At 38.8% G+C, this 26,324-nt stretch overlaps 2 protein-coding genes across 6 annotated transcripts in view; one reads left to right on the forward strand and one right to left on the reverse strand.

The window, feature by feature from the left end:
• CTTNBP2 (cortactin binding protein 2) overlaps positions 1-25,168 on the forward strand; it is a 162,020-nt gene extending 136,852 nt beyond the window's left edge. For 4 of the 5 annotated variants that reach the window (XM_050785100.1, XM_050785101.1, XM_050785102.1 and 1 more), the window contains 9 exons: positions 866-1,018; positions 1,186-1,373; positions 7,649-7,827; positions 10,587-10,792; positions 11,116-11,301; positions 14,717-14,774; positions 16,214-16,346; positions 17,719-17,820; positions 24,042-25,168. In XM_050785100.1, the coding sequence (XP_050641057.1) occupies positions 866-1,018; positions 1,186-1,373; positions 7,649-7,827; positions 10,587-10,792; positions 11,116-11,301; positions 14,717-14,774; positions 16,214-16,346; positions 17,719-17,820; positions 24,042-24,287 (1,451 nt within the window). In that variant the 3' untranslated portion in view covers positions 24,288-25,168. Of the gene's footprint in view, positions 1-865; positions 1,019-1,185; positions 1,374-7,648; positions 7,828-10,586; positions 10,793-11,115; positions 11,302-14,716; positions 14,775-16,213; positions 16,347-17,718; positions 17,821-24,041 lie in introns of those variants that run through there. The other variant, XM_050785103.1, reaches the window with a different exon arrangement.
• The window catches only part of LSM8 (LSM8 homolog, U6 small nuclear RNA associated), a 765,242-nt gene that overhangs the window by 452,094 nt on the left and 286,824 nt on the right, over positions 1-26,324 (reverse strand). The gene's annotated exons all lie outside the window — the stretch shown is intronic.

Below are 26,324 nucleotides of genomic sequence, written 5' to 3' on the forward strand. Positions count from 1 at the left end.
AATTTTTTGTATTTTTTTGTAGAGGCAAGGTTTCACCATGTTGCCCAGGCTGGCCTCGAACTCCTGGGCTCAAGTGATCTGCCCACCTCGGCCTCCCAAAGTGCTGGGATTACCAGCATGAGCCACCACCTGTCTGCATAATTTTATGAACATTTTACATATGCATAATTTAAAGGGCTTTTAGCCTTTTGTATTATGAAATAGATATACTAAAATACATACTACTTATGTTTACAGATTAATTAATAATTTAAAATAAAATAACCATGTAACCACTGACTAGGCCAAGAAGTAAAATATTCTCAGCTCTCAGAATGTGACTGTGTGGTCCATCCCTCTTATCGCAAACCCTTCCCTTTGGGAGTAACCACTACTCTTTCATGACAATCATTTCTTAGCTTTTCTTTATAGTTTTACTCCCTGCGTATGAATCCCTAAATTATAGATGTAGTGTTGCCTGTTTTGAACTTTACATGATGAAAACACATTGTATATAATCTATTGTGATTTGCTTCTTAATATATTGTTTGCGAGTCTTCCATGTTGTGCAAGTTGTCATTTGTTCACTTTCTATTTGTTGTATGAACATACTCTTATTTATTCATTTATTCTATTGTTGATGGATGGGGGTTGATTCCGTTTGAGACTTGTTATAGAGCAAGGAATGCTGGATCATTGTGTGTTCAAACATATCAAATAATACCAAACAGTTTTCCAGAGTTGTTCACTCCCCAAGCAATTTAAGAACATTTCCATTATACCACATCTTTGCTAATGCTTTATAACTTCAGACTTTTTAAGTTTTGCCAATTTGTATAATTTTTTGTCAAAAGCTTGAATCACTGAATTTCCTTTTTTATTATAGCTTGTCTGATTCCAGTGAAACAATCTCCCAGTAAGAAGAAAATCATCATCATTTTAGAGAATTTGGAAAAATCTTCACTGTCTGAGTTATTGAGGGACTTTTTGGCACCTCTTGAAAATCGCAGCACTGAAAGCCCCTGCACTTTCCAAAAAGGTAACGCTAATAGAGGGACCATGCTGAGAAGCAAGCTTCCGTACTATTCTAATCTTTCTGTTTCCCAGAGTACCAGTTATCCTTCATGTTCTTTAAGTTATTTTCATTTGAATTGGTCCCATAACATAACTCACTGAGGATGGGCCATTGCTTTTGGTTTGTTTCAGGAAATGGAATGTCCGAATGTTATTACTTTCATGAGAACTGCTTTCTGATGGGAACCATCGCCAAGGCCTGTCTCCAGGGCTCCGACTTGCTGGTGCAGCAGCATTTCCGCTGGGTGCAGCTGCGGTGGGATGGCGAGCCCATGCAAGGACTGCTGCAGAGGTTCTTACGAAGGAAAGTTGTGAATAAGGTAACAAACAGCAACTGCAGCCCATTGCCAGGAGAGCAGGGGTTTTAGTCGTCAGGAGATCTCGGCTTGAGTTCCACCACTTACTAACTATGCAGCCTTGGGCAAGTACAGGTTTTTGACATTGAAGGGCCAAATAACATAATGAATGTGAAACCCATAACAATTTCTGCACTGCATTAAGTACGAGAAAAAGTAAATCAGTTTTACCATTGTTATCAGTGGTTCTCAAGGAATCTCACCAAGTTCTAAATGCCGTAAAAAGCTTGGTTAGAAAATTAATCACTCTTCTTAAGGAAAACTTCCTGTTTTCTTGAGGCCTTCAAAACATACGCCCCTGTGGGCACATTTTACAATAGGCCTGTTATACTACGCTATGGTAAATACTAAAAAGCCACATGAATAAGTAGAATTCTATATCTTTTGACACATTTTCAAGAGTAATAATAACTTTTAGTGACTTTCACAGAATCACAAAATAGGTATTCTATATTCTCCCAAATGATAAAAATAATTGAGAGTTGACCAAATCGAACACATCATTATTTAATATTTTTAAAGTGGGCCAGTAGCTGAGTGTCAAAGTAGATTAGAAATCATAGAGCTTGATTTAGTAAGATTTTCTCATTTAATCCTGCACGATGGGCCACATTTGAAGAACAGTATTGTCACTGCATTATTGCAATATTTTAAGCTGCTAAAAACAGAACACTCCAACTGCTAGCTGCTTCACAGAAAGGATTTTCACCCTCGCATAACCAGATGTCTTGTGGTAGGTGTCCAACATCTCAGGTCCCAGGTCCAGGGGAGTCTGTTGACCCTCCCCTCAAGACTGCAGTGTGCCTAAAAGGCTGCAGACACTGTGCCCTTGTGAAAACATGTTCGGGGCAGGAAGCGGGCTGCAGTGAAGGATAGAGAGCTTTGGCTTCCTCAGTCTCCTCATCAGGGAGGAAAGCACTTTTCCAGAAACATAAGACTTCTCTTTAATGTTTCATTTACCAAAACTGGTTTCATCCCAGACCATGGCCAAACCTGCTTTCCAAGATTGAAGCTCTCCACCAAATGCTTGAACAAATTTCTGCGTCTATTATGTTAGAGTGTGTGCAGGCATGTGTGCTGGGGCGGGGAGATAGTGGTGGGGAGAAGTGTGGGGTGAGAATGGCTTTTGGGAATTCATTAAACAGCGTCTGCCACTGGTAATTAGAATTAATATCTGAAATTCCTAACTTAATGAGAGAAATCTACCCCATGTTATATTTAAATCAGTTACTTGGTCATAAATATATGCTTTTGGGCAAAGCCCAGCCACTGTATGATCTCAACAAGAAGGAAGAATGGTGAGGTAAAAACTGTAGCTTTTCAAATTGCCGATACTTCCATTAACTTTATCACTGTCAATATTTAAAGCTCATTACCAAAGATAATTCACATAAATAATCAGAAACGATACCAGTTCTATTATGTAGGATTGGCACTATTTCATGTAAAGTATACCGCCCTTCCCCTGGCTCTCTGATAAAAATTGTTTTAACTTATTTTGAAAGGAAAGTTCCAAGTTTCAGGTTCACTCTCTTTTCCATTGCATTTGAGAGTGGGGTGTGCTGCAAAGAATAGAAAGTGGAAAAAAGGAAATGCCTTTCCTTTACCAACAAGCACTTCAAATAGCTGAATAGAACGGTCCCTGGGGTGTGTGTACAAGGGAACGGATGACTCCTGCAAAACATCAGGAATCTTGTAATGTCACAGAACCTCATCTTTGTGGACACTTACAGCACGCTGGTAATTGATCACAGTTTCTTCTTCTAGTTCCTTGGAGAGAGACAAGAAAATCGACCTCTCGGGACAGTACTAGGCTTTCTACTAGTATTTAATAAAAAACAATTATTCCCTTTTTAGTAGGAAATATTAACTATCATTAATTATATAATACATGATCTCAGAATTGTTGCTTAAAAAATATCAAAGAGTTATATAATGATCATTCCTCTTTTGAAGAGAAGGAAAATTGTAACAAATCCCAAAGCCTCAGATAATACAGTGATATCAATTTAATAGAGCTGCTGGTATCACAGAATCAATTTTTTTGTTTTTCCTTGGCCACATTATTTCCTTCGTGTAGGACATACCAATGTTCACAGCTGTCCTCTGTCTTAATGTCATAATTACTTGGTAAAGCAAAGATTTATGTGAATCTTCTTTCTTATAAAATACAAACTTAGTTTCTGTGCCTGGTTTCTAATCAAGAGATATTTCTCCTAAAAGTAAATAAATATTTATTTTTGTGTGAACCCTCCATACCACCAAAAAGGGATTTGATTTTTATAAAATATAATTCTAAAAAGAATTACTCCTTTTAGGTCATGTGTGTTATATGGTGTTATTTAAAATGTGCAAATTTGAAATTTTGGAAAAATGTATTTATGCTGAAAGAGCTCTGTACATTTTGGTGACGTTAGCATTTTATCTGAGACCTTACTTTTAGTAAAATAAAATTGTTTTTCATTACCATTAGTACCAGCTGAACATCCTACAAATCCAGATACAGCATCTCGTCACTTACCCAGAATATGAAATATGTCATTCGTATTAAGTTAACACATAACTATTTGTAATACCTGGTGAAGTACTATATATACATGTAAATAATGTTTCCTCCAGAATTCATGTTTTAAAATTCATCCAGCTTTCTCCTTTGTCTGCGTACCCCTCTATTTTGTGTTCAGTTCATGTAATCAGCTACAGATCTATATAATACAGTCCATCTGACACTGCACACATAACAAACTCAACATGTCCTGTCCCCAAACCTAACTCCGGGCTTCCCCTGCCGACTTCCTTTTTTGTTATCAGTCATCCAGACCTAGAACTTCTCAGCCTGTTCTTCCCGTGGGTCAGTCATAGCGTTTTCTAAATCCTCACTTTGTGGCACACCAAGGAAGATCCAGTACTAAGATTGAAAGGACATATAGCCATGCAAACTGATCATCAAAACACAGTGTGATAAGTGCATCAGAACAGTGTTAGCTGGTTATCCTGTAAACATTTGCCCCTGGCCTGGGGACTGTGGGACAAGATGAGGCTCCTCTCACCCTCAGAGAGCTAGTGTTCTCATGGAAAGACAGACCTTCACAACGAAATGATCTTTGTAGGGATTGGGACCTTGGAGGACAGCTTTTATTCAGGAGGCATTAACCAAGTGCTATTTTAAAAATGTATTCAGTGTGTTAGAGTTGTACATCCAAATACCCAGCTTTCCCTCAGGCATTTAAGTTAATTGTATAAGCTTTATCTTTCTATGTATAAATGTAGCAAGATTTAACAATCACCTTTGAAGGGACTCTTACAGCTTAATTACATTTCTTTAAATAGTTTGGTCTTTAAAACTTTAATATATTTTATTTCTCTTTATAAAAATTTCTGCTGTCTGAAAAATCTTCCCAAGTACTTAACTCTTATAAAACCAGAAAATTAAATTTATAAATGTTCTTTTAATTCTTGTACCATTTACATAAACTTAATAAAATTCTCTTACCCCTTCTTAAGGTCACAACCCTAAATCAGTAACTCAGTTACCATTTTAAACTGGACATGAAGCTATTCTAATATATGAAATTCCTGTAACATTTCAAGTAGTTAAAAACACCCAATATATGATTCTCTCATCCTAACCCATAACATGTTTGATTGTATTTAATTCTGAATATTAATGAAGATAAAAATATACCTCCTGCCCCCATACCCCCCAATTTTTTCCATCTCAAGAAACGTGGGTTCTATTTCCATGAAAATTCAGGGTTATGTTCTTGGCTGGCCAAGTCTGTGTATTGGCCAGGCTTGTCGAGGACTTGTGATCTGCCCTTAGGCTTTCCTCAGTAACAGGAAAATAATCAGTAGAGTCCCGCTAACAGTCACTGTGTGCAAGTATCTAAGTCCATGCCTTCCGAGTGGGGTAGATTCAGTTTACACATTACCTAGTTCTCAGCTTGTATTTGAATCTGTAACCTTTACCCATGCTATTTCACCACTGGACTGGATTCAACTATTTAAGCCTTGTCTTTTCGTGAGTGGCAGGGCCACAAATCTGATAAATGACATCAGATTAAACTCTGTGTTCCCTGTTCTGATTCTGTCCAACTTCATGGGTACAACACTCAAATCATGCTAATTAAACAGGTGGCTAATACGTGCTGTGAAAGAAACAGGTAAAGTACCACTATAGAAACTCGGGCGGAAGTGGGAAGAGTACTTATTTTAGGAATTTGGGGTGGAGGCCTCTCTATCTGTGGTCACATTGAAGGATCTGCAGGTCATGCTAATTTGTTATCTAAAGGAAGAAGAGTTTGCTGAGAATAGGGAGGCAGGGGGTCTGGGCAGAAGGAGCAGCACTTGCCAACACATCTCAGGCCTAGGGAGGAGGAGGTTGGCATGTGAGAAAACTCAAGGACAACTATGTGGCTGTGAAGTCATTTGTTCAGGGGACTTGCTAGATGGGGGATCAGATCCAGCACCTTGAATTAGTAACAGGTACATAGACTGTTTACTTGTAGAAGTCTGTCATTTATTCATCCCTTTTGTTATCTGCAAACATCAGCATCCATTTTGACTGCTCCTGCACAGTTCCTTCCCTCTTCCATATTTGGGACACTCTTCCCACCTCCCCTCACCAATCCCGTGTCCCGGACATCCTGTGGGAGACCCAGCTGAAGTCCCACCTCATCTATTTGTCTTTCCTGACCGTGCTGTATTTAGTCAGTTCTTCTTTCGAATTACCATAGCAGCTTGTGTCTGTCTTTACTTCAAGACTGCCAGTCTGGAAGAGATCTGAGAGATAAAGGGCCTGGCTCAAGTTCCTCCTTTTTCCAGCTGGTAAAATTCAAAAGAAAAAAAAAGGCAGGTGGCATCTTGCACTCCATGAAACCACACCAGAACTGATCACTTGCTCTTCATTAGCTTTTCACACCTTTTATTTTGTGTCCTCTGTATTTCATGAGTATACTAACTAATATGGATTTTTCCTTCTTAGCAGCAATAACAAATAGGCATAGAATACGTAGTAGGCATACACACCTCTACACAAAAGTATCCATTAACACTGAAGGAATATATCTCTAGGGAAGGAAATGAAAACATGGAGTTACTAGAAAGTCTATTTATTGGATAGATCTTTTAATGAAACACCAGTTTTTAATGTACTGTCCAGTAACCACTTTTCCCATAATACAACCAACTTGCAAAAGGAGAAATTTCATATAAACAACATCTACACTTTGGAGAGAAGGGGTGCCCACCTGTGGGTTCAGGTCCTTAGGAAAGACAGATTACATTCTGCCTTTGGCGACTGTGAAATGTGATTCTGTTACGATATCTAACAGTCTGAGCTTTAGAAGCAGTTTATTAGTCATTAAGAGAAGAATTCAGCCTTCCCAGAAAAAGGAACGTTTCCCTGGGGACCGAGTTCCAATGCGAGCTCTGCCTTCCTGCCTTCCTCTACATGCGGTCTTGATGAGGCAGCTGGGGGGGCCCCTCTCCCTCTGTCAGCTGCCCACAAAGCTAAGCCTGTTCTTTCAGCCCTGGCTGACCATAGAAAGTGAAGCTTGAACAGAGAGCTTCAGAAATGTTAAGCCTGAGGAAGAAGAGGAAGTTCTTTAGCTTAATAGTGATTACTGAATTTATTTTAAACGTGATAAATGACTCCTTTATTATTTCAGCGAGATGCCGTATCCTATTTTTCTATTAAAGATAAACCCTATGTAGTTAACGTATACTTGCAGATTGCTGAGAGTAGATCTTAAATGCTCTCACCATAAAAAATAAGTATGTGAAGAAATGGACATGTTAATCAGCTTAATTGAATAATTTCACAATGTATACATACATCAAGACATCATAATATACACTATATATATATATATATAATTTTGTCAATTATACCTTAATAAAAATATAAATAGACTCTAGCTCTGGCTTTGTCACTATTACCTGTAGGACCTTGGGCAAGTTATTTTTTCTTCCTGCCTTAGGCTCCTGATATGTAAAATGGGGTAAAAATGCCTAACTCAAGCTCATGGTGAGAATTAAAGGAGAAAAATGCTTATCACACTAACATGTTTGCACAACTATAGTGTGTTATTATCCCTCATTCAGCCATCCCAAGTAAAGTTACATAAAATTCAACTCGTTTTCAGTTTTGATTTAAAGCTTCATATTTTTAATTTTGGGCTTTTAAAAACAAAATGTTCTAAACCAAGCCCCTGGGTTCTACCTCCCTGTCTCTCTAGTTCAAAGGTCAGGCGCCCTCACCCTGCGATCCTGTGTGCAAGATTGTCGACTGGGCTCTGTCCGTCTGGCGTCAGCTTAACTCCTGCCTGGCCCGCTTGGGCACACCTGAAGCACTTCTTGGACCAAAATATTTCCTGTCTTGTCCTGTAGTTCCTGGACATGCCCAAGTGACAGTGAAGTAAGTGCCATTTTTCGTTAGTTTTCTGCTTATAATGGAGACATGGCCAATTCAGATGTTTGAGGGTGAGGATGCTGACCAGGCTGCCTTGCGCCACCTCCTGTCACTGATACAGAGTGCCAGTGCTCTCTGCTCTTCCAGAGGATGGCCACAGCTTGTCTACTGGGTGCTTCCCCTAGGGCAGCTGCATTTTTGCCGAGAGCTAGGTTTTTCCTCTATTAGAAAACTCTCATCCAAATTATGCTTGGCTTGCTATGCAGAGTCTCCTAAGTGAGGTCCCACATAAGAAGTTTCATCAAGTATTGTATGCACACCCTCCAAAAAACCTGCATTCTGTTAATGAATTGAAAAGCTTCTCCCTTTATTGAGACCTATGTTCAGTACTTACTGCGTTTTCCTTTGAAGCAGCTTATGAGAACAGACATATATACAATAAGGTTAATGAAACAGAAAATCAGGAGAAAATTGAAAGGAGAAAAAATTTGTTACCATCCAGTTTAGTCATGGTTCTGTGACCAGCAAGCAGATTTGATTCTGTAGTTTCTGGTGTCATAGGCAGAAGCCTGTCTTGGAAAGCAGGAGATTGAAATAATATCTTCTCAGCTGGGTGTAGTGGTTCATGCCTGTAATCCCATTGCTTTGGGAAGTTGAGAGGGGAGGATCACTTGAAAAATAATTAGCCAGGCATAGTGGCATGCACCTGCAGTCCTAGCTACTTGAGTTGGGAGGCTGAGGTAGGAGGATCAATTGAGCCCAGGAGGTCAAGACTGCAGTGAGCTTTGATTAAGCCCCCGAACTCCAGCCTGGGTGACAGAGCAAGACCCTGCCTCTAAAAAGTACATGTATATTTTCTCTGTTGTAAGACAAACCGCCATTTTTATAACAGCTAATTGGTGGGAAAGAAGTACTATATTAAATGTATATTTAGATTTTTGCTACAAAATAAATACACTTATTGATATAATTACCACTTTCTTCATTATTATGTCAATGAAATTAGTCTTTTTTACATCCAGAGTCTCAAGATTCTTAGGAACCAATTTTGACCTCTCCTATATGGAGTATAGTCTTTGTCAAGAACTGTGGAGGTTCCAAGATTTTTACCCTAGTTGCAAGCTACCATATTAGCCTGCCATGGTTGAGGATGCTGAGTGAGGGCGCAGGACTTCATCATCCACAACACAGCAGGCAGCCTGAGCTTCACTTTTACATAGGTTCCCGTTACCCCTGAAGTCCCATGGGGTGATACATAGAAGCCCATGTGGATGCTGGATTTGCCTCACAGCTGTGGAACTCCCCACTTCCCATCCCTCCAAGGCTTCTAAAGAGGGATGCTGCAACTCTGTCGACCCTTAGCCCTGGAGGATGTTATTTTTATTATCCTGGTCAGGAAACAATTCTGCCCTCTGCTCCTGAAGGAGACCTTTATCTCTGTCTTCCAGGACTGAAAAGATAGTTCCGAACAAAAACTAACACCAGATGTGCAGAAATGCCGCAGATAATTGTCTACCAATGGCTAAGGAGTTGATTTTTTTTTTTTTCAAACCACAGCTTATCATATTTATGCTATAGCACTTTTAGGAATAACTGCATAATTTTGATTCATGCTGTAAAATACCAGAATTTTGTCTGTGTTCCCTATCGCACTTTTATTTTTCCCCGATTGCATAGCACTAGACATTAAGAGAGAAACTTGATGGATCGTAGTTTTTGACAATTCTTGAAAGATTCATGCAATGTCTAATAGCTTTGGAAACATTCCTGACCCGGGAGATGTGGTTTTGTTTCTATAGCCTTTAATCATATAAGTGTTTTTTAAATACTGTAACGAAGCATAATCTAGTTTTAATTTTGAGTGCTGCAAATTTGGGCTGAAGTCCCACTGTTTATGGCTATTAATGCAGACAGTCCACCTGAGGCGATAGCTGGTTGACCCCCATTCTCCCGATAGAACTGAGCCTACCCACACGCAACAGTGAGCCCTTGCCTTGGGACAGGCAGATTTAATTTACCAGTGATTATACAATAAATGTCAGGCTGGGCGCAGTGGTTCACACCTGCAATCCCAGCACTTTGGAAGGCCAAGGCAGGAAGATCACTTGAGGTCAGGAGTTTGAGACCAGTCTAGCCAACATGGTGAAACCCCATATCTACTAAAAGTACAAAACTTAGCCAGGCATGGTGGCACTTGCGGGTAATCCCAGCTACTTGGAAGGCAGAGGCATGGGAATTGCTTGAACCCAAGAGGCAGAGGTTGCAGTGAGCTGAGATTGTGCCTCAGCACTCCAGTCTGGGTGACAGAGCGAGACTGTCTCAAAAAAAAAAAAAGATCCCAATTTCAGAAATATTAAAATACAATATACGTGTACTTTATTAAGGAGATATAACAAAGAAGTTGAAGCTATTTAGACATGGACTTTTAGGAAATCTTTTCCAGATTTCTTCAGTCTTTATATTTACCTTCCTTTCCATGTATTTATTCATGCATTCATTCACTCAGCACTCAAGCATTGATTCTACATTGAGAGAGACATGTAAACAACCAGTTTCATTTGAAATACATTGTATTTTTGAGAAAGATTCAAACTACTTTTGTATTGGGTAATTTCACTTATTTGAAAACTACCTGGGAAAGGTAGCATATCTATAGAAACACTTAACGTTTTTTCCCCATAGTCTTCAAACTGTCCTTTCGTAGAATTGTGTGTAATTATTGAGAAGCCTGCTCCTAAGGGATGAATCGGCCCCTCTCCTGCTAGGTGGATGTCTAAGCTGTGGAACGGCGTCATCGCGCCCAGAGTTCAAGAAGCAATATTGTCAAGAGCCTCTGTGAAAAGACAACCTGGCTTTGGACAGACAACTGCTAAAAGACACCCTAGCCAAGGACAGCAGGCTGTGGTCAAAGCTGCTCTCAGCATCTTGCTAAATAAAGCTGTACTGCATGGCTGTCCCCTCCCCAGAGCAGGTATGTGGGTTTCTGCAGAGAGGAGAGGAAATTCACACCCTTATAAAATACCTTTTAGAAGTTGTTTTTAGAGAGCTGTCTATCTTCTCTTTGTAATTAGAAAAGTATACATTTGATAGCAGTGTTCCAGAACTGTGATTTTTATTACTGGTTAATGTTTGAATTCTAGACCTCCAAGTAAAGTTTGTGCTGGTTCACAAAACCCCAGCTTGGATATTAAACAAGTGCATGATTTTGAACAGTCCATATCTTTAAGAAATAGAAATGGATTTTGCTTTAATCAGTGAAACTGCATTATCCCTGTGTGATTTGTGTTGTTTCAGAACTAGACCAGCATACAGCTGATTTCAAAGGAGGAAGTTTCCCTTTATCCATAGTTTCCAGTTATAACAGTTGTAACAAAAAGAAAGGAGAGAGTGGTGCCTGGAGAAAGGTGAACACCAGTCCTCGCAGGAAGTCTGGCCGCTTCTCTTTACCCACCTGGAATAAGCCAGACCTAAGCACCGAAGGTAAGGGGCCGGGGTGGGCATGCTGCCTGCAAGGAGCTGGACATTCCCAGTCCAGTGTCTGAAAGCAAATCTGCTTTCATTTTTATCACTATGCATTTGGCAAAACAAAGTTTAAGTATTTCAATGCACATTCTCATGGAATAAACAAACTATATAGTAGGTACATTTCCAAAAATATATAGGAGATCCCTATATATGGTATTTTCAGGATTGAAAAATACCACTTTCAAACTAGAATTCCAAAATGAATCTTTAAGTTGTTAATGGTCATTTACTAATTTGTTTCTCTTGGTGTTCACAATTTGTATAATCATTGCATTATTGCATAATAAAATCATTGGCATATTTCTCTACTATTATGTCACTCCTAAGTTAATCTTACATTTAAAAAAATACGTGTAGAGACATATTGATACCCATTTAAGGCCTTTCCAGGTGAATCAGGTGTACACATTTATTTCTCATGGACGACATGTACCATGTGCCGGGTTCTAGTCTAGGCCCTGGAAATAGAGCGGTAAAAAAACATATTCCTGGCCCGGCATGGCGGCTCACATCTGTAATCCCAGAAATTTGAGAGGCCGAGGCGAGTAGATAGCTTGAGGTCAGGAGGGCAAAACCCTGTCTCTACTAAAAATATAAAAATTAGCTGGACCTGGTGGTGCATGCCTGTAGTCCCAGCTGCTCAGGAGGCTGAGGCATGAGAATTGCTTGAACCTGTGAGACAGAGCTTGCAGTGAGCCAAGATCACGCCACTGCACTCCAGGCTGGGTGACAGAGTGAGACTCTGTCTCAAAAAAAAAAAAAAAAAAAAAAAAAAAAATTCCTGCCTTCATTGAGGCATTGTAATAAATTGGACAGATTTCATATGATGGGACATCACGTGAAAAATAAGTGTGTAAGCTTTCATTCTAACAAAGAAGATGTAACACGTGTGTATCTTCTGGTGTTAGACCTATTCCTTTTGGCATTGATAATAGGATAATCAGCCATTATATAAATTATAAATGTCCTTCCCAAAAGAAATCCAAATTGGAATAAAAGTGAAAGGAAATTTCCACCTCATGTGCACCGTGGACTTCAGATTATGTCATTCATTTGCCTCCCCTCTCAAAGTATTTGTTTTGTAGAATTTTATGCCACCTTTTAGCAGTGGGGTTTCTAAATGAGGTGCTTAAAATCTTGTATTTTTAAAAACATAAAAAAGTTGCTTTTAGTTATGAGTATATTTTTCATTTTTAAGCTTGTATTTTGTTAATTTTAATAACAATTTAATGTTTTTTAATCCTATCAATATATGCTAGGGCTCCCCAATTACCCTAAGTGCATGATAGCAAATTGTGACCCCTTTTTTTAAGTGAATGAAAATTTACTGAATAAAATGAATTTTCTTATACTTTTAAAAAGATAAGCATTTTATATTGATAATAGATACTGTTTTGATCTTCAGAGCTTGTCATTACTTCCCAAAGTTGTCAGAGTGTTTGATTCAGGGAGTAAGAATCACTGGACTCCAGCCCGTCAATTTAATATAGACCCCCAGGTGACTTTCTGTAGCAAAGATTATACCATTCATTTGCTCTTAGTCCTTTTGGTATGCAAGAAAGCTCTAAGACAATGATAATGATCTCCATTTACAGAGAACAAAACTCAGGTTCAGAAACCCTAGAACACCTGCTCCAAATCACCTCTCCTGGAAATATGTGGTTCTATAATTGTTTCTTGCAAGCCCAGTGCTATTTTCTGTAGTCCATGCCACCCTAATCTTGTTAGACATGCAATGATCTGTGGGTACTTAGATAACTGGACACCCATTGAGGCTTTTCACTGTGTCATTTCTAAGTTTATTAGAATCTCTATAATGTTTAAGACCAACTTTTTGAGCTAATAAGTGTTTGTATATGCTTTAGAGTGGACAATCAACAAAATGAATATGAATTTAAAGCAGTATCATGGAAGAGGCTGGCTCAGAAAACTATATTATGTTAAATGTAAAAAACGATGAATAGATTTGAAATTATTTGTATTTTTAGTAATTTGTTTTAGAACTATTTGATATCAAATGTTATATTCTTTAAAGCATGAACTTCTTTGACAGAATAAAACTACGCTACAAGAGTTTACACAGACTTCAAGGAAGTTTCTAAAAGTTAATTTTACAAAGTATATAATTCATGAGTCAGTAGTTGGGTTAGAAACCATGACTGACATGCCTCTCGTTATTTTTATAATGGTAAATTTTTCTAATAATTCCATTGTATATATGATTATTACCATGGTTCCAGTGACCTTGGTTTTTGTTTAAAAAAAAAAAAAAAACCCAACACAGGAATCCCTTTGCATGCAGATCACTATGGAAGCTCATAAAATTTGATAGACAGACCATTTCTTTTCTGATCTAAAACAGAAAGGCCTGTTGTCAGATCCCAGGCCTTTAAGGCAGAGCCCAAGGCTGTGCGCTATGTAGTGATTAGTAGAAGCCACTAGTCAGTGCTTTGGATGATAATGACAAAAGTATGAGTAAAGAAACTTGACAGTGATTTTCTTTGATCTTCTTTTAATGAGGATATATTTACTTTTCAAAAACATTCTTTAGAGAAAATTTGTGTTGGCAATATTATATTTTTAGAATTCACTCAAAAGCAACTGTTTTAATGCATTCATAATATTGAGTCTAAAATGGTTTATAAGAGTGTTTCTCAAACTTTAACCATAACCCATAGTGAGAAATACATTTTATACCATGACCTGTACACACAAACCTCTGCATTTGTATGTTTGTATAACTGATAATCAATACAGGCTATTTTCTTTTTTTTTTTAACTATGTCATAATCTGCAGTTTAAAAAACATTGATATGATTTTCAGCATTTTTTAAATTCCATGACTTTTTGTACCCTGTTCATATTTTCTCTATAATGCAAAAGTTGTTAAAAGTTAAATTTCTACAAGTGCATGGCTAATGCCACATATCAAAAACTATTCTTGATTACATAGTAGTGTTAGAATGCACACAAAGGTAGAGAAAGGGTGATTACCATCATCCAAAGGCAGGTATTAAATCTTCTTTGGTCCTTCGAGAACAAGGGCCTGAGGAACTAGGGACTTGACTAGAGAGAAGGGCCATCTATAAAAGCGAAATTCAGGATTCTTGACTTGAGCTTCAGGTAGTGTTAGTAGTACCAAGTTCCACCAAAATGTACTCGAGGGAGTTGGCTATTCCTTGACTTTCCCACAATGCCTGTGCAGGAGGCTATGCCCAAAGCCTCTGTCCTGGGGAAAATCTCAAATGGTAGATACTAATCCAAGAACAGTGTGAAAGTGCTGCAAAGTCCACAGTCTGTTTCTTTTAAATACGGAGTTCAAGAGGCATAGGGACAATGATCTATTGAAAATGGTTCTCTTTTTTAACAGGTATAAAAAATAAGACTATATCACAGCTGAATTATAACAGGAATCTGTCGAAACAAAAGTAAGTTCCCCTTTCAAATTTAACTCACAGCAAACAAAGATAAATCAAGTAACTTCAATTACTATTTTAAATGTTCCATGTTCTCAATTATTTGTATGAATATTATGCTGTTAATGTGCTTTTAAAATAATGTATGTCATTCAAATGCTGATATTAAACTGAAATCTAATGAATGGTGTCTTTGGATGACATCTAAACTGTTCCTTAAGATTAATATAATGCAATATAAAGACTATTTTGCTTGTAGTTTGTTGAATAAGGTTAGAAATATTAAACAAATTGTGTTTATACATTTGTGAACTTTTAGACAGTCATTAGATGACTTTTCCACAGATTTACAGAAACAGCATGACTTTTTTTTTTTTTTTTTTTTGGAGACAGAATCTTGCTCTCTTGCCCAGGCTAGATAGAGTGCAGTGGCGTGATCTCGGTTTACAGCAACCTCCACCTCCAGGTTCAAGTGATTCTCCTTCTGTGTGGCTGAGATTAACAGGGGCCTGCCGCCGTGCCTGGCTAATTTTTGTATTTTTAGTAGAGACGGAGTTTCACCATCTTGTCCTGCCTGCTCTCGAACTCCTGACCTTGTGATCCATCCGCCTAGATCTCCCAAAGTGCTGGGATTACAGGCGTGATTTTTAAGTGCTATATATTTACAGTGATAATTTCTTATGTTGTTCCTAAGAAATTGACTATTTCAGCTTGCACATATCAAGGTATAAAGGATGATTTGTACAATTATAGAATAGAAATGTTTAGGCAGTTTGTGTGCCCTGTCCCTTGGCAGGTAACATTTAGGATCATGTCCGCTGGTTTGCCGCATTAGAGAAGAGGGGAGGGTGAAGAGAGAGAAGGGAGATGAAGGAAACTGCATGGCATGCTCTTTTCTGGCAGGACCACAGCTAGATCCATGACATGCAACAGCCTGTATCATTTTTCCAGCAACCTTAGGATGTACACATAAGGGTTTTTATAGAAAAGGGAACTCAGGAACTGAGGTGCTGAGAAAACCTGGTGCATGATCATATTGCTAGCTAGCAATAGAGCCAAGTTTGAAATTCGTGTTTGTGTCCCATTTTATCACACTGTCCCCTATGCCAGTGTTTAGCATCCTATCTGGCCTGGGAGACAGAAGAAACGGCAATAGGAGGGAGCCTGAATATTGTACATCAAAGTGAAGTTCTTTGTGAAACAAAATTTTATCCTCTCAAGAATTTGAGTAGGAGTTATCAAAATCCTGTAGAAATTTCTTACCTTTGTATTCCAGTCTCTCAGGATATGGGAGTGGGTTGTTGCATTAAATGACATTTATGAAATACTTTAAAGGATATTAAAAACATTTTCCCTACCCCACACCAAATCCCAAAAAAGGTACAGTGTCTAGATTTCCAAATTGGGAATTGTTCTCACTTTGAAAAACGTTTTTCTGAACTTTGCGTTAGGTCTTTAGAGAATGATCTGTCACTGACGTTGAATTTGGATCAGAGACTCTCTCTGGGTTCGGATGACGAAGCAGATCTTGTCAAGGAACTTCAGAGCATGTGCTCCAGCAAGTCTGAGTCTGATATCAGCAAGGTGAGCAGTACAATTGGGGGGCATTGAATGGCTCTACTCAATAGCTGGGAGACTTTTGGGGGACCACAATTCCCTAAAAGAAATTCCTTATTGAATAGCATGGTTAATGCTCCAAATCAAACCATCCCTCACCTTGCTTAGAAAGGCCGTTTCTTCCGAAATATCATTTATACAATAAAGGAGCTCTACTTTGTGAAGCCTGCTTTTCCAAACTCCTCCAAGACCTGAAGTTAAAATTGTGTGTTAATTGCATTAGTACGAGTCACATCAATTCATTTGGGCAGCTTTTTTTTGGGGGGGGGGGGGCGGGGAGAGACGGAGTTTTGCTCTTGTCGCCCAGGCTGGAGTGCAGTGGTGGGATCTTGGCTCACTGCAAGCTCCGCCTCCCAGGTTCAAGCAGTTCTCCCTGCCTCAGCCTCCCGAGTAGCTGGGATTACAGTCACCCACCACAACTCCTGGCTAATTTTTGGATTTTTTAGTAGAGACGGGGTTTCACCATGTTGACCAGGCTGGTCTTGAACTCCTCACCTCAGGTGATCTGCCCGCCTCAGCCTCCCAAAGTACTAGGATTATGGGCATGAGCCTCTGCACCCAGCCTGGGCAGCTTTTTATATAAGCCTAAATTTGAGTTTCCTCAGATCTTTTTCCTTTCTACATTCCTAACTTTGGCGTATCAGTCATCTATCAGTAAGAAAATTATAACAAGCATCACAGCAGACTTATGTTATAGACCAAGCAACAACTTTCTTTGCAAATGAGAAAAAGAATTAGCTTGTATAATGCATATCATCATAATCTTTAAGCTGTGAAATTTGAGGCCAAATATGGAAACCAGTGACCTGACATCTCAGTGACCTGAAATCTCAAAGAAAACATGGACAGCATCAAGTTCAACCTGTTTTGGCACTCTGGTATGTGCAGCAGGTTTCACAGAGCTGCCTTGATGGATGCCTTTTGAGTGGCTGTAACTTTTTCAGCTTCCCCTGAAACACTCAACTGTGTTTTATTTGAATCGTCATGATATCCACAACAAAGTAGAATTCACTATCTTATTTAACTGTGTTGGAAACAAAATATATATCCACTGGAAAAGGTAATGATTAAAATCTTGCAAATTTTATATCCTTTCTTTACTTGCAAAATGACTTGACTTTTTAAATGGATTCTTTTTCCTTAGAGGATGTTTCTCATGCATTTGCTGTCAGTTTTACATGAAGACTTCAAGTCTTTCATGTGAACAGTTCAGGTTTTGAGGGGCAGGGAGGAGGAGAAGAGTAACACTTCTGCTGTGGTTTCTCCACCATTTAGCTGTGCCTTGAGTATGCACAGTGTGACTGTGGAGACATGACTGGGTAAATTCTGTATTTTCCAGATTGCTGATTCCAGGGATGATTTAAGGATGTTTGATAGTTCTGGAAACAACCCTGTACTTTCAGCAACTATTAATAATCTGAGAATGCCAGTGTCACAAAAGGTAAGTGTCCCTTTCCCCCCAAAGTGAGCAAAGGATGATTGCTATGGAATTGACTTCACAAATCATCTTTCAGTGTGAATCAGAGAGTTTTTTTTAAAACCAAAGCTAAGAACTGAGAAGTAGGATAAAGGTAAAATTGTTCATCAGTTTATCAAGATTAGAAAGAGTGTTTATAGAGTATCTTGGGGAAAAAATGACATAGAAAAGCATTACTTTTTTCCCTTCTCTTTGATTCCAAAATTTTGGGTGTCTGTTGATATCTCCTTTTTTTTTTTCATTTGTACATGACAAAACTAGAAATACAGTAGTTCTGCCTCATCAGGTGATGCCTGAACCCCAACCAAAGTTTATATACACTATATTCCTTCAGTCCGACAACCTAGAGGGCTACTAAGCGGCCAGTGGGTGGGTAATGTAGACAGAATGGGCAAGTTGATTCACATCCTGGGCAGAACACAGTAGGATGGTGCAAGATTTCATCATGCTACTTAGAATGGCCTGCAAATTTATGAATTGTGTATTTCCAGACCACAGGTAACTGAAATCGCAGAAAACAAAATTGTGGGTGAGGGGGGTACTATGGTAACAAAATTGTCATCTTGGTGGTTCTTAAGATTTCCTGTATTTTAGAAAATTAGAGTTAATTATAACAAAGCAAAGCACTGAGTGATAACATAAAGGTCTTATACATTGCAAAAAAATTTCTATAACATGCATTACATTTCAATGATACTTTAAAAACAAATCTGAATGGCAACCAGAAGAACCAGGATTCCAGTAGACTTCCTTAACCTTTTGAAATAGATTCCATGACTACAACACTGCACCATTATCAGTTGGTTAATAAATGGCAAGAGCTGGCACAGCATGGTATTCCTGGGTGAGCAGAAACAATAGGAAACGTCTCACTCATTAGTAATGTTGTGAGGATGCAGACTTCACAGAAGCACTTTGTAATAGATGGTTTGTTCACCAAACCATGTTGATTGATTGCCATTCACATCCTGTTCTCATCTACTCCCAAGGTGGCTTACAAAGACCTGTGTGTGGGTGGGAGGGTGGGGCGCAGAGAGCAGGATTATAAAGTAAGCATGGTAAGACTATTAAGTTATTAAGCCTTATCTGATCACCTAGCAGCACTGGGCCCCACAACCCTGCTCCCTCACTGCTTCATTAGGTTTTGGTCCTGGCTAATCCATGTGGAACTGTGTGAGCTGCATGCATTGGGGGAGCAGGTATGGGAGTGGGAATTTGCACGGCTGGGGCTCTAATACAAAATATTAAACATGATGTCCTGTGAAGAAAAGCATGGCTTTCACGCCCACGCTAGCATAATGTCTGCCTTTTTTTGTTCAATTGGGAACAATTTAGAAGCCCAGCAAAATTTGGAGGATGGCCTAAGGAGGTGACCTGGAGTCAGCACTGAGCATTCTGGTTGGAAAACACTTTGTCCAGGGCCCATTCCTTTGCCATCTTTAAAGCCTCAACTCCTTCCCCCTGTATTTATGGCTTGCCCTGAGCTGTGCTTGACTGGAGGCCGGTCTCTAGGACCCAAGAATTTAGGATTCCTTGTGGAACATGGTCAGTGGAAGGATCTTAGCAAGAGAACAGTGAGCCACCTTCCCCATAAGCCCAGATCACTTTCTTGTGTAAAAATATTGTTGGCTGGTAGACAAATGTCTAATGGAAAAACATGGTCATACCACTACTTCTCTGTCACGTGACCGTATTGAATTGCTACAGTAAGGTACTGTCCACAAATAAAGTAGTACTGAAAGTCAAAGTTCTAGGCAGCTTTAAAAGATCTTTTTTAAAACGAGTCCTTTTACACTATATGGGCTCTTATACCCCCCCCCAAAAAAAAACCTATGTTATTGTTTAAATGTGCAATTTGATGTGGGGATCAGGACCACTGCCTCCTAGTCTTCTCTCCCTTTGCCCACTGAAGACACCCCTAAGAGCTAGAAGATGTTTTTCTCGGAAACTGCCAGCAGAGGGCAAAGTGGTACTTAACTGTTGGCAGCCTTCTGAAACCTTGGCTGGCTCATGCCTTTTCTCCTACTGAGCTGGTATTTCTGGGTTAGATGCCCAGTTTCTTCTGTTATCAGGAAGTATCTCCATTTAGAGGTAAGAGCTCCCTGGGTTAGTTGAAATCATTTTCTCCTTCATGGCCAGAAGGCTGGCAATGCCTCCATTGGAGAGGGGCCATGCAACCATCATTATCTGTTGGAAAACAAAAATGAGTAACTTATCTTTATTATTTGCCACAATATAACTCCTCACTACTCTAACAGTAAGGGAGCGTAATTGGGTTTACTAATTTAGCCGGCCTTCTAAATTAAAAACAAATATGCATATTTAAATCAACAGGAAGAACAAATGCTAATAAATGTTTTCCTTTTATGTAAATCCAAACTAATCCTCCGAAAGGACAAGTTCACATCTTTGGTTGCATGAAATCCACTTGAGGTTTTTTTTCCCCCCTCCCAACCTCTGGTCTGAGGGGAAGCCTGGACAGTGGGTTTTTTAAAGCTCCTTGGTGATTCTTACATGCAGCCAGGGTTGAGACCCACTACTCTAAAACATAGCCCTGATCAGTCATCTTCATTTTCCACCCATTTCTTTTTTTCCAAATGTATCTTTAGAGGGATTGATACATGATGCCTTCATGTATCTTGTTTTGTACACGTTCCTTTTTTACATGTAATTTACTACTCCCCTCTGTACTCCTCCCCACAGAACCCTCTCTCTTCACCTGTCACAGTCCTGTGCCTCTTTAAAGACTCACCCCCAGTGCCACCTTCCCTACATGTTTTTCTTTTCCTCCTGCCCCCTACTTTCCCACCTAGAGGAATTATAGCATCTTCTTAGCTTCTAGTAGATGCTGTGTGTTGAATGAGTTTCACTGAATGAATTGCTCTGATTTACCAATTCTTTAAGGCTAAATAAAACTTACTTTAGGTCAGTGCCTTTCTATATGAATTAGTTTCTCTTTGAGTTTAACATGCACAGCAACATGGATAGTCAACGTTATACATTTAATACAGATACTTTGGGGGTTTTGGCCCAGGAAGCATTAAACACTCATAACTCTCCTGTTCCTAAACTCCGCTGCCTCCCTAGGCTTGACTTCTAGGGTGTCAGGAGTACTTTTCAGTCAGGACGCTGTGCATCGGCCACTTGCTCTATTCTTGCACTGCTGGCCTTGAATTAGCTATGGCTCACACTAAGCCCTCGTGATTCTCCATGTTCTCATCCTACCTCCTTCCATCCTAGCCTCACACTTCCAGGGACTGACCAAACCACACTGTGGTACTTCATTTCATGTGGACATTTCCTGCCTCAGACCATGAAGGTACACTCCCCTCACCATCATGCTGCAGGTACAGAAACAGACTAGCACACAGTGTATGTCTCCTTTCCTTCCTCTGGGCCATGGCATTAACTCTGTGGATTTGATGATAATGGCAAAATTAAACAACTCCCCTCACCACCGGATTCTGTATAGCAACTAGCTGTTATCCTTCTTATAATGCCATAGTTCATGTTTTCTGAATACTATGTATGTGTTGAATTTGCTGGTGTGTTAGACCAAATTACAAGTTGTAATTGGCCCATGACTAAGTTCCATTTTGCAAACTTAACAGTAATTTCTTGTTAGGAGAAATGAGATTGGATCATGGTACCTGCACTGTTTTTACAGTTGTGGCTCCATCACCATCCAACTCATGACAAGCAATATAGCTTCTCATTTTCTTTCTGGTAACTTGACAGCATAAGCATCCTTACAAAACAAAAGCAGAACATACTAAGCAGGTTCACCCTTCACATACCATCAACTACACATGGAGGTGACAAGGATGGACTAGGATGTGTCCCCTCACCAGATGTAGCTCAGCTTTTTTCCAGCCTTCCTTGGACGTAGTTAAAACCGATCCCATCTCTTTTTTGTTATGTCAGGAAGCTCTTGCCTTTCTAAGCTAGCTTCTTGCAGTCTAGACTTCTCTTTCCTTTCCCTGCAAAGGCAGGTGATCTGGACCCCGGATTTGTCCCCTCTTTATTCTCCATTACACATTTGATGTTTTAGTGTGTTTATATTTTCCCAAACCTCTAGCCAAGTGTATATTAGAGTTACATTGCTGTTCCATTTATGATTAGCTGAGTCTAGAAATCTGACACCAAGAGATTTCACTTCAGTGATTTAGGGGTGGTTTAATGGACATGTTGTGTTGGGCCTTAAAGAATTAGGACTTTAATAGGGAAATAAAGGGAAAATGGGATTTAAAGGGGATTGGAGCCAAACTTTATAAAAGAACTTTAGTGACATGGTTAAAAGTTTGGGACTTGTTCTGTGCAGTTAGTGAGGACTTTACCTTCCTATTTGCACCGATACAGCCATAATTCTCTGCCCATTTTGTGGGTGACATTGGATTAGGTTGATGAGAGAGAGAGGCAGCTGCTAAAGATAACTGAGGGTTTCCTGTTAAATTCACTGGGAGAGCAGTCTTAACCAGTAATGAGCCGCCAAGCGAAAAGGCTTTAGAAATGAGTAGTATTGAGGAAATGCAATAAATACAGTTTTAGAAAGAATTTCAAGTGTGACTAGACATATAGGTGAATTAGTGGGGTGGAAATGCAGGAGATAAATGAGGGCTAAAGAAAGAATTTTGGGAAGTATTTAATTAGAGATTGAAATACTCTGAAGGGAAAAATCACCAATGTGTGACTTATAGAGGGCTAAGAAAAATACTACCATTTAGGACAGCAGTCCCCAGCCATTTTGGCCCCAGGGACTGGTTTCTTGGAAGACAATTTTTCCATGGACCTGGGTAAAAGGTATGATTTCCGGATGAAACTGTTCCACCTCACATCATCAGGCATTAGATTCTCGCAAGGACTGGGCAACCTAGATCCCTCACTTGCACAATTCACAAGAGGGTGTGCACTCCTATGAGAATCCAATGCTGCTGATCTGGCAGGAGGCAGAGCTCAGGTGGTAATGCTGGCTTGCCCCCGCTCACCTCCTGCTGTGCTGCCCAGTTCTTAACAGGCCATGGACTGGTCCACAGCCTGTGGGTTGGGGACCCCTGATTTAATTGGTCAGTGGAGGAAAAGGATATTGAGGAGTTAAGCTAGGGGTTCTTAATTTTGGCCACATATTAGAGAAGATTTTTTAAAATCCTATGTCCATGCCACACCCCAGAACTATTAAATATGAATCTCTGGTAATAGGGCCCAGCCAATGACTGTTAAAGCTCCCCCAGGTGATTCCAATATCATGTAAGACGATACCCAGGAGAATGCAACTGCCAGGTGAAGTCAGATTTTTCCTGTTAAATTTTAGTTTTGTTTTAAATCTTTTAATGGTTATATTGCTGTTGGCTGCATTATTACCTGTGAAGAGGGGAAGTTATTAAGGTCAGCTCCTTCAGAGGCTTTCAGAGTAGCTCACTTAGTAGGAGTCATATCATGTTTGTTAGTTTGCAGAATTTGATGCAATATAGGGGAAAACACCTTGAGTGGAAGTTGGGAGACCTGAGGTCTTGTCCCAGCTTCACCACTCCGTTCACTGTGGGCAAATCATCTTACCTATCCAGCTTTCAGATTCTTCATGGGCAAAAAGAGACATTGACCAGGTAATCACAGGAGTTCTGAAACACTAGAGAAAGGAGATACATGCAGCTTCCAAGTATGGAACATCTTGAGCAACCTAATCATAGATGACTGTAGGCTCTGCTAGGGAAGGGATGTTTCTCTTATGTTTTCTGCTCTATGCCCCCAGATTATTTGATTATTGAGTAATAGGTCACTTTTAGGACATGAAAGTAGAAGGCAGAAAAGTTAGGTAACTTACCCAAGGTGACAGTCTGCAGAGCTACCTACAAATTGGACTACTCCAATTTGGTGATTTCCTCATGCCTGTAATTTTGTGAAGTTTCTGCTGGTAAGGAGAGCGATGCCTTAGCACTTGATTCACTGACTCCTATATTTAGGAATTTTGTAACACCAGACGGAGACTAATGAAAATCATGCAGTAAATCTATAGGAAATTAATTACTCAGCTTCTCCTCTCCATTTTCTTTTGATTTTTCATGAGAACCTATAGTTTTAGAAACTCCTGCGCATTTGCTCAAAGAGGAGGCAGGGGTAGGGCTCATAACAGGAGAAGTTGGTGACAATGGCAAATGTGATAAACTTGTGTGGTTTCTCGTCTCTTACAGGAGGTCAGTCCTCTCAGCAGCCATCAAACTACTGAATGCAGCAACAGTAAATCAAAGACTGAGTTGGGTGTTTCAAGAGTTAAATCTTTTCTTCCTGTTCCTAGAAGTAAAGTCACCCTGTGTTCCCAGAACACCAAAAGAAGCAGCAGCAGCAGTAATACAAGGCAAATAGAAATCAACAACAACTCAAAAGAAGAGAATTGGAACTTACACAAAAATGAACACCTAGACAAACCTAACAAATAGGCCTGCCTACAATATTCTCACTATTAACTTCCTCTGTTTCACACAGAAACCAAGGACAACAAGATATAAATACCTTTAAATGGATAAAATGTTTTCACTGTAATATAAGTTATGAGTGCGGGACCACTATTCAATTTTTTTTGTAAAGAATGTATTTATAACCAACATTTTGTTGCTTTTTTTTTTTTTTAATTCTGTAGGATTGAACTTCGATACCAAGAAGTTATGCCAACTTTTCAAGTAGTTTTATAATAGAAAAAATTGTAATAGTTTTAATCAAGATGTTCAGGGGTATTAAAACAGAACTGTGTACTGTATATCTGTATATATGTATATATGTATGTATATTTAAGGAAGTCCACAAATCATACTACATACATGCTACAAAATGTATAACTTTGGCTTAGATAACATGTACCATTTTAAATGGAGATCATAATTTTATGTTCACTTGATGGGGAATGACTAGAATGGGGCAATAACAAATCATTTCTAAACAGTTATTTTCCATTAAAAGCCATATTAAGTATTTTGCTTGTTAAATTCTAGTTTTATGTTTTAAATCTCTTAGTAGTTACATTGCCATTTGGTAGCATCATGTATATATTTATGCTTATGAGTTTGCATTATGACTCCTGTAAAATATGAAATTATAATGCAATAAAAGTGTTATCTTTCTTACAAAAGTTTTGTACCTAAGTGGATATAAATAACTGCATAAATGAATAAATTAATTCAGAATTAACTCCTTCAATATTATTTCTAGTAGCACAACTGATAATAAAATTGATATTTTCTACAAGTGTTACTTCTAAAATTACAGACAAAATTACTTATACAACTCAGTTAAGATGCTTTGACACTGAATAAAATATTGATTTAGTGAAATCATTTTGCTGTACTTTTTATCTATAGCTCTTTGTAGTCTATGCAACAGATAATTTGTGTTCAATTTAGTAATGCTCATAAAACTTGCCTTCCATGTTAGTATTTCACTAGCTATTCACAACAAGATTCAACCCTATTAGAAATATCTTAAATACTTAAATGGAGCACCAGGAATTGGGTGCTCAGGGGTTAAAACATCTTCTTTTTCATAAATACCAAAGAAGTATGATTGTACCAGGAATCATTTACTTGTCCAAAGTCATTGAAAGCCTTTTTTTGGCCAGAATGGTTATTTACAATGAAGTATACATACCTGCATTGTATTGCTATTACAAAACGGCACATACCTTAAAAATAACAATGTAAAGATTATGTCACTGATCTTGAGAACAAAACTGAATGCTCTCAAAATCATAGATCATATCTACATTCAGGTGGTTCTAATGTGTTTTTTTTCCTGCTCACATACACTTGCTTAAATTATATCTAATTTGATTTGTTAGTGATAAGGCATTGTGTTTTATGTTAGCTTTTCTGAAGATAAAGATCCCATTAGTGTACTCAAGAACTAGAGGTGAGAAAACAAAACCAAATTTGGAATACATTATTAAGATGACCTGTAGTAATTGATCCATGTGACTGTCAGTAACATTCAACAAACGCACTTTTTGTAATTGATGGCAGACTGCAAGATGTCTAAAGAGGACACTTAGAACAGGGCTTTCAAAATACAGGTAAAGACCTACCAATGGGTCATTATAGCAATTTAGTGAGTTACAACTAGCATTAAAAAATAGAAAATGTCAGTCATCTTCTATTGTCTCACAGTCAATAGAAGAACTGTGAGAATTTTGTTTCTATCATGTGGATGTAAGAATGTATGTGTATGTATGTAACACAAAGTATAACTGTGGGTCACGGTCAAAAATCTTTGAAAGTCAATACCCTATAATGGCACCTAGTGGTGGCAGTTCTTTACTGCATTAGTTAAGTGGGGGCTGCACTGAGGGGTCATACAGTCTTTGGTGGTAAACAGTCTTGGGGATGAATTAAGCACTGCTGTTTGTTAGCTGTGTGGCATGAGACAACTTTTTTTTTTTTTTTTTTTTTTTTTTTGAGATGGAGTCTCTGTCACCCAGGGTAGAGTGC

The sequence above is a fragment of the Macaca thibetana genome, chromosome 3 (assembly GCF_024542745.1).
Source record: "Macaca thibetana thibetana isolate TM-01 chromosome 3, ASM2454274v1, whole genome shotgun sequence".
Classification (NCBI taxonomy): domain Eukaryota; kingdom Metazoa; phylum Chordata; class Mammalia; order Primates; family Cercopithecidae; genus Macaca; species Macaca thibetana.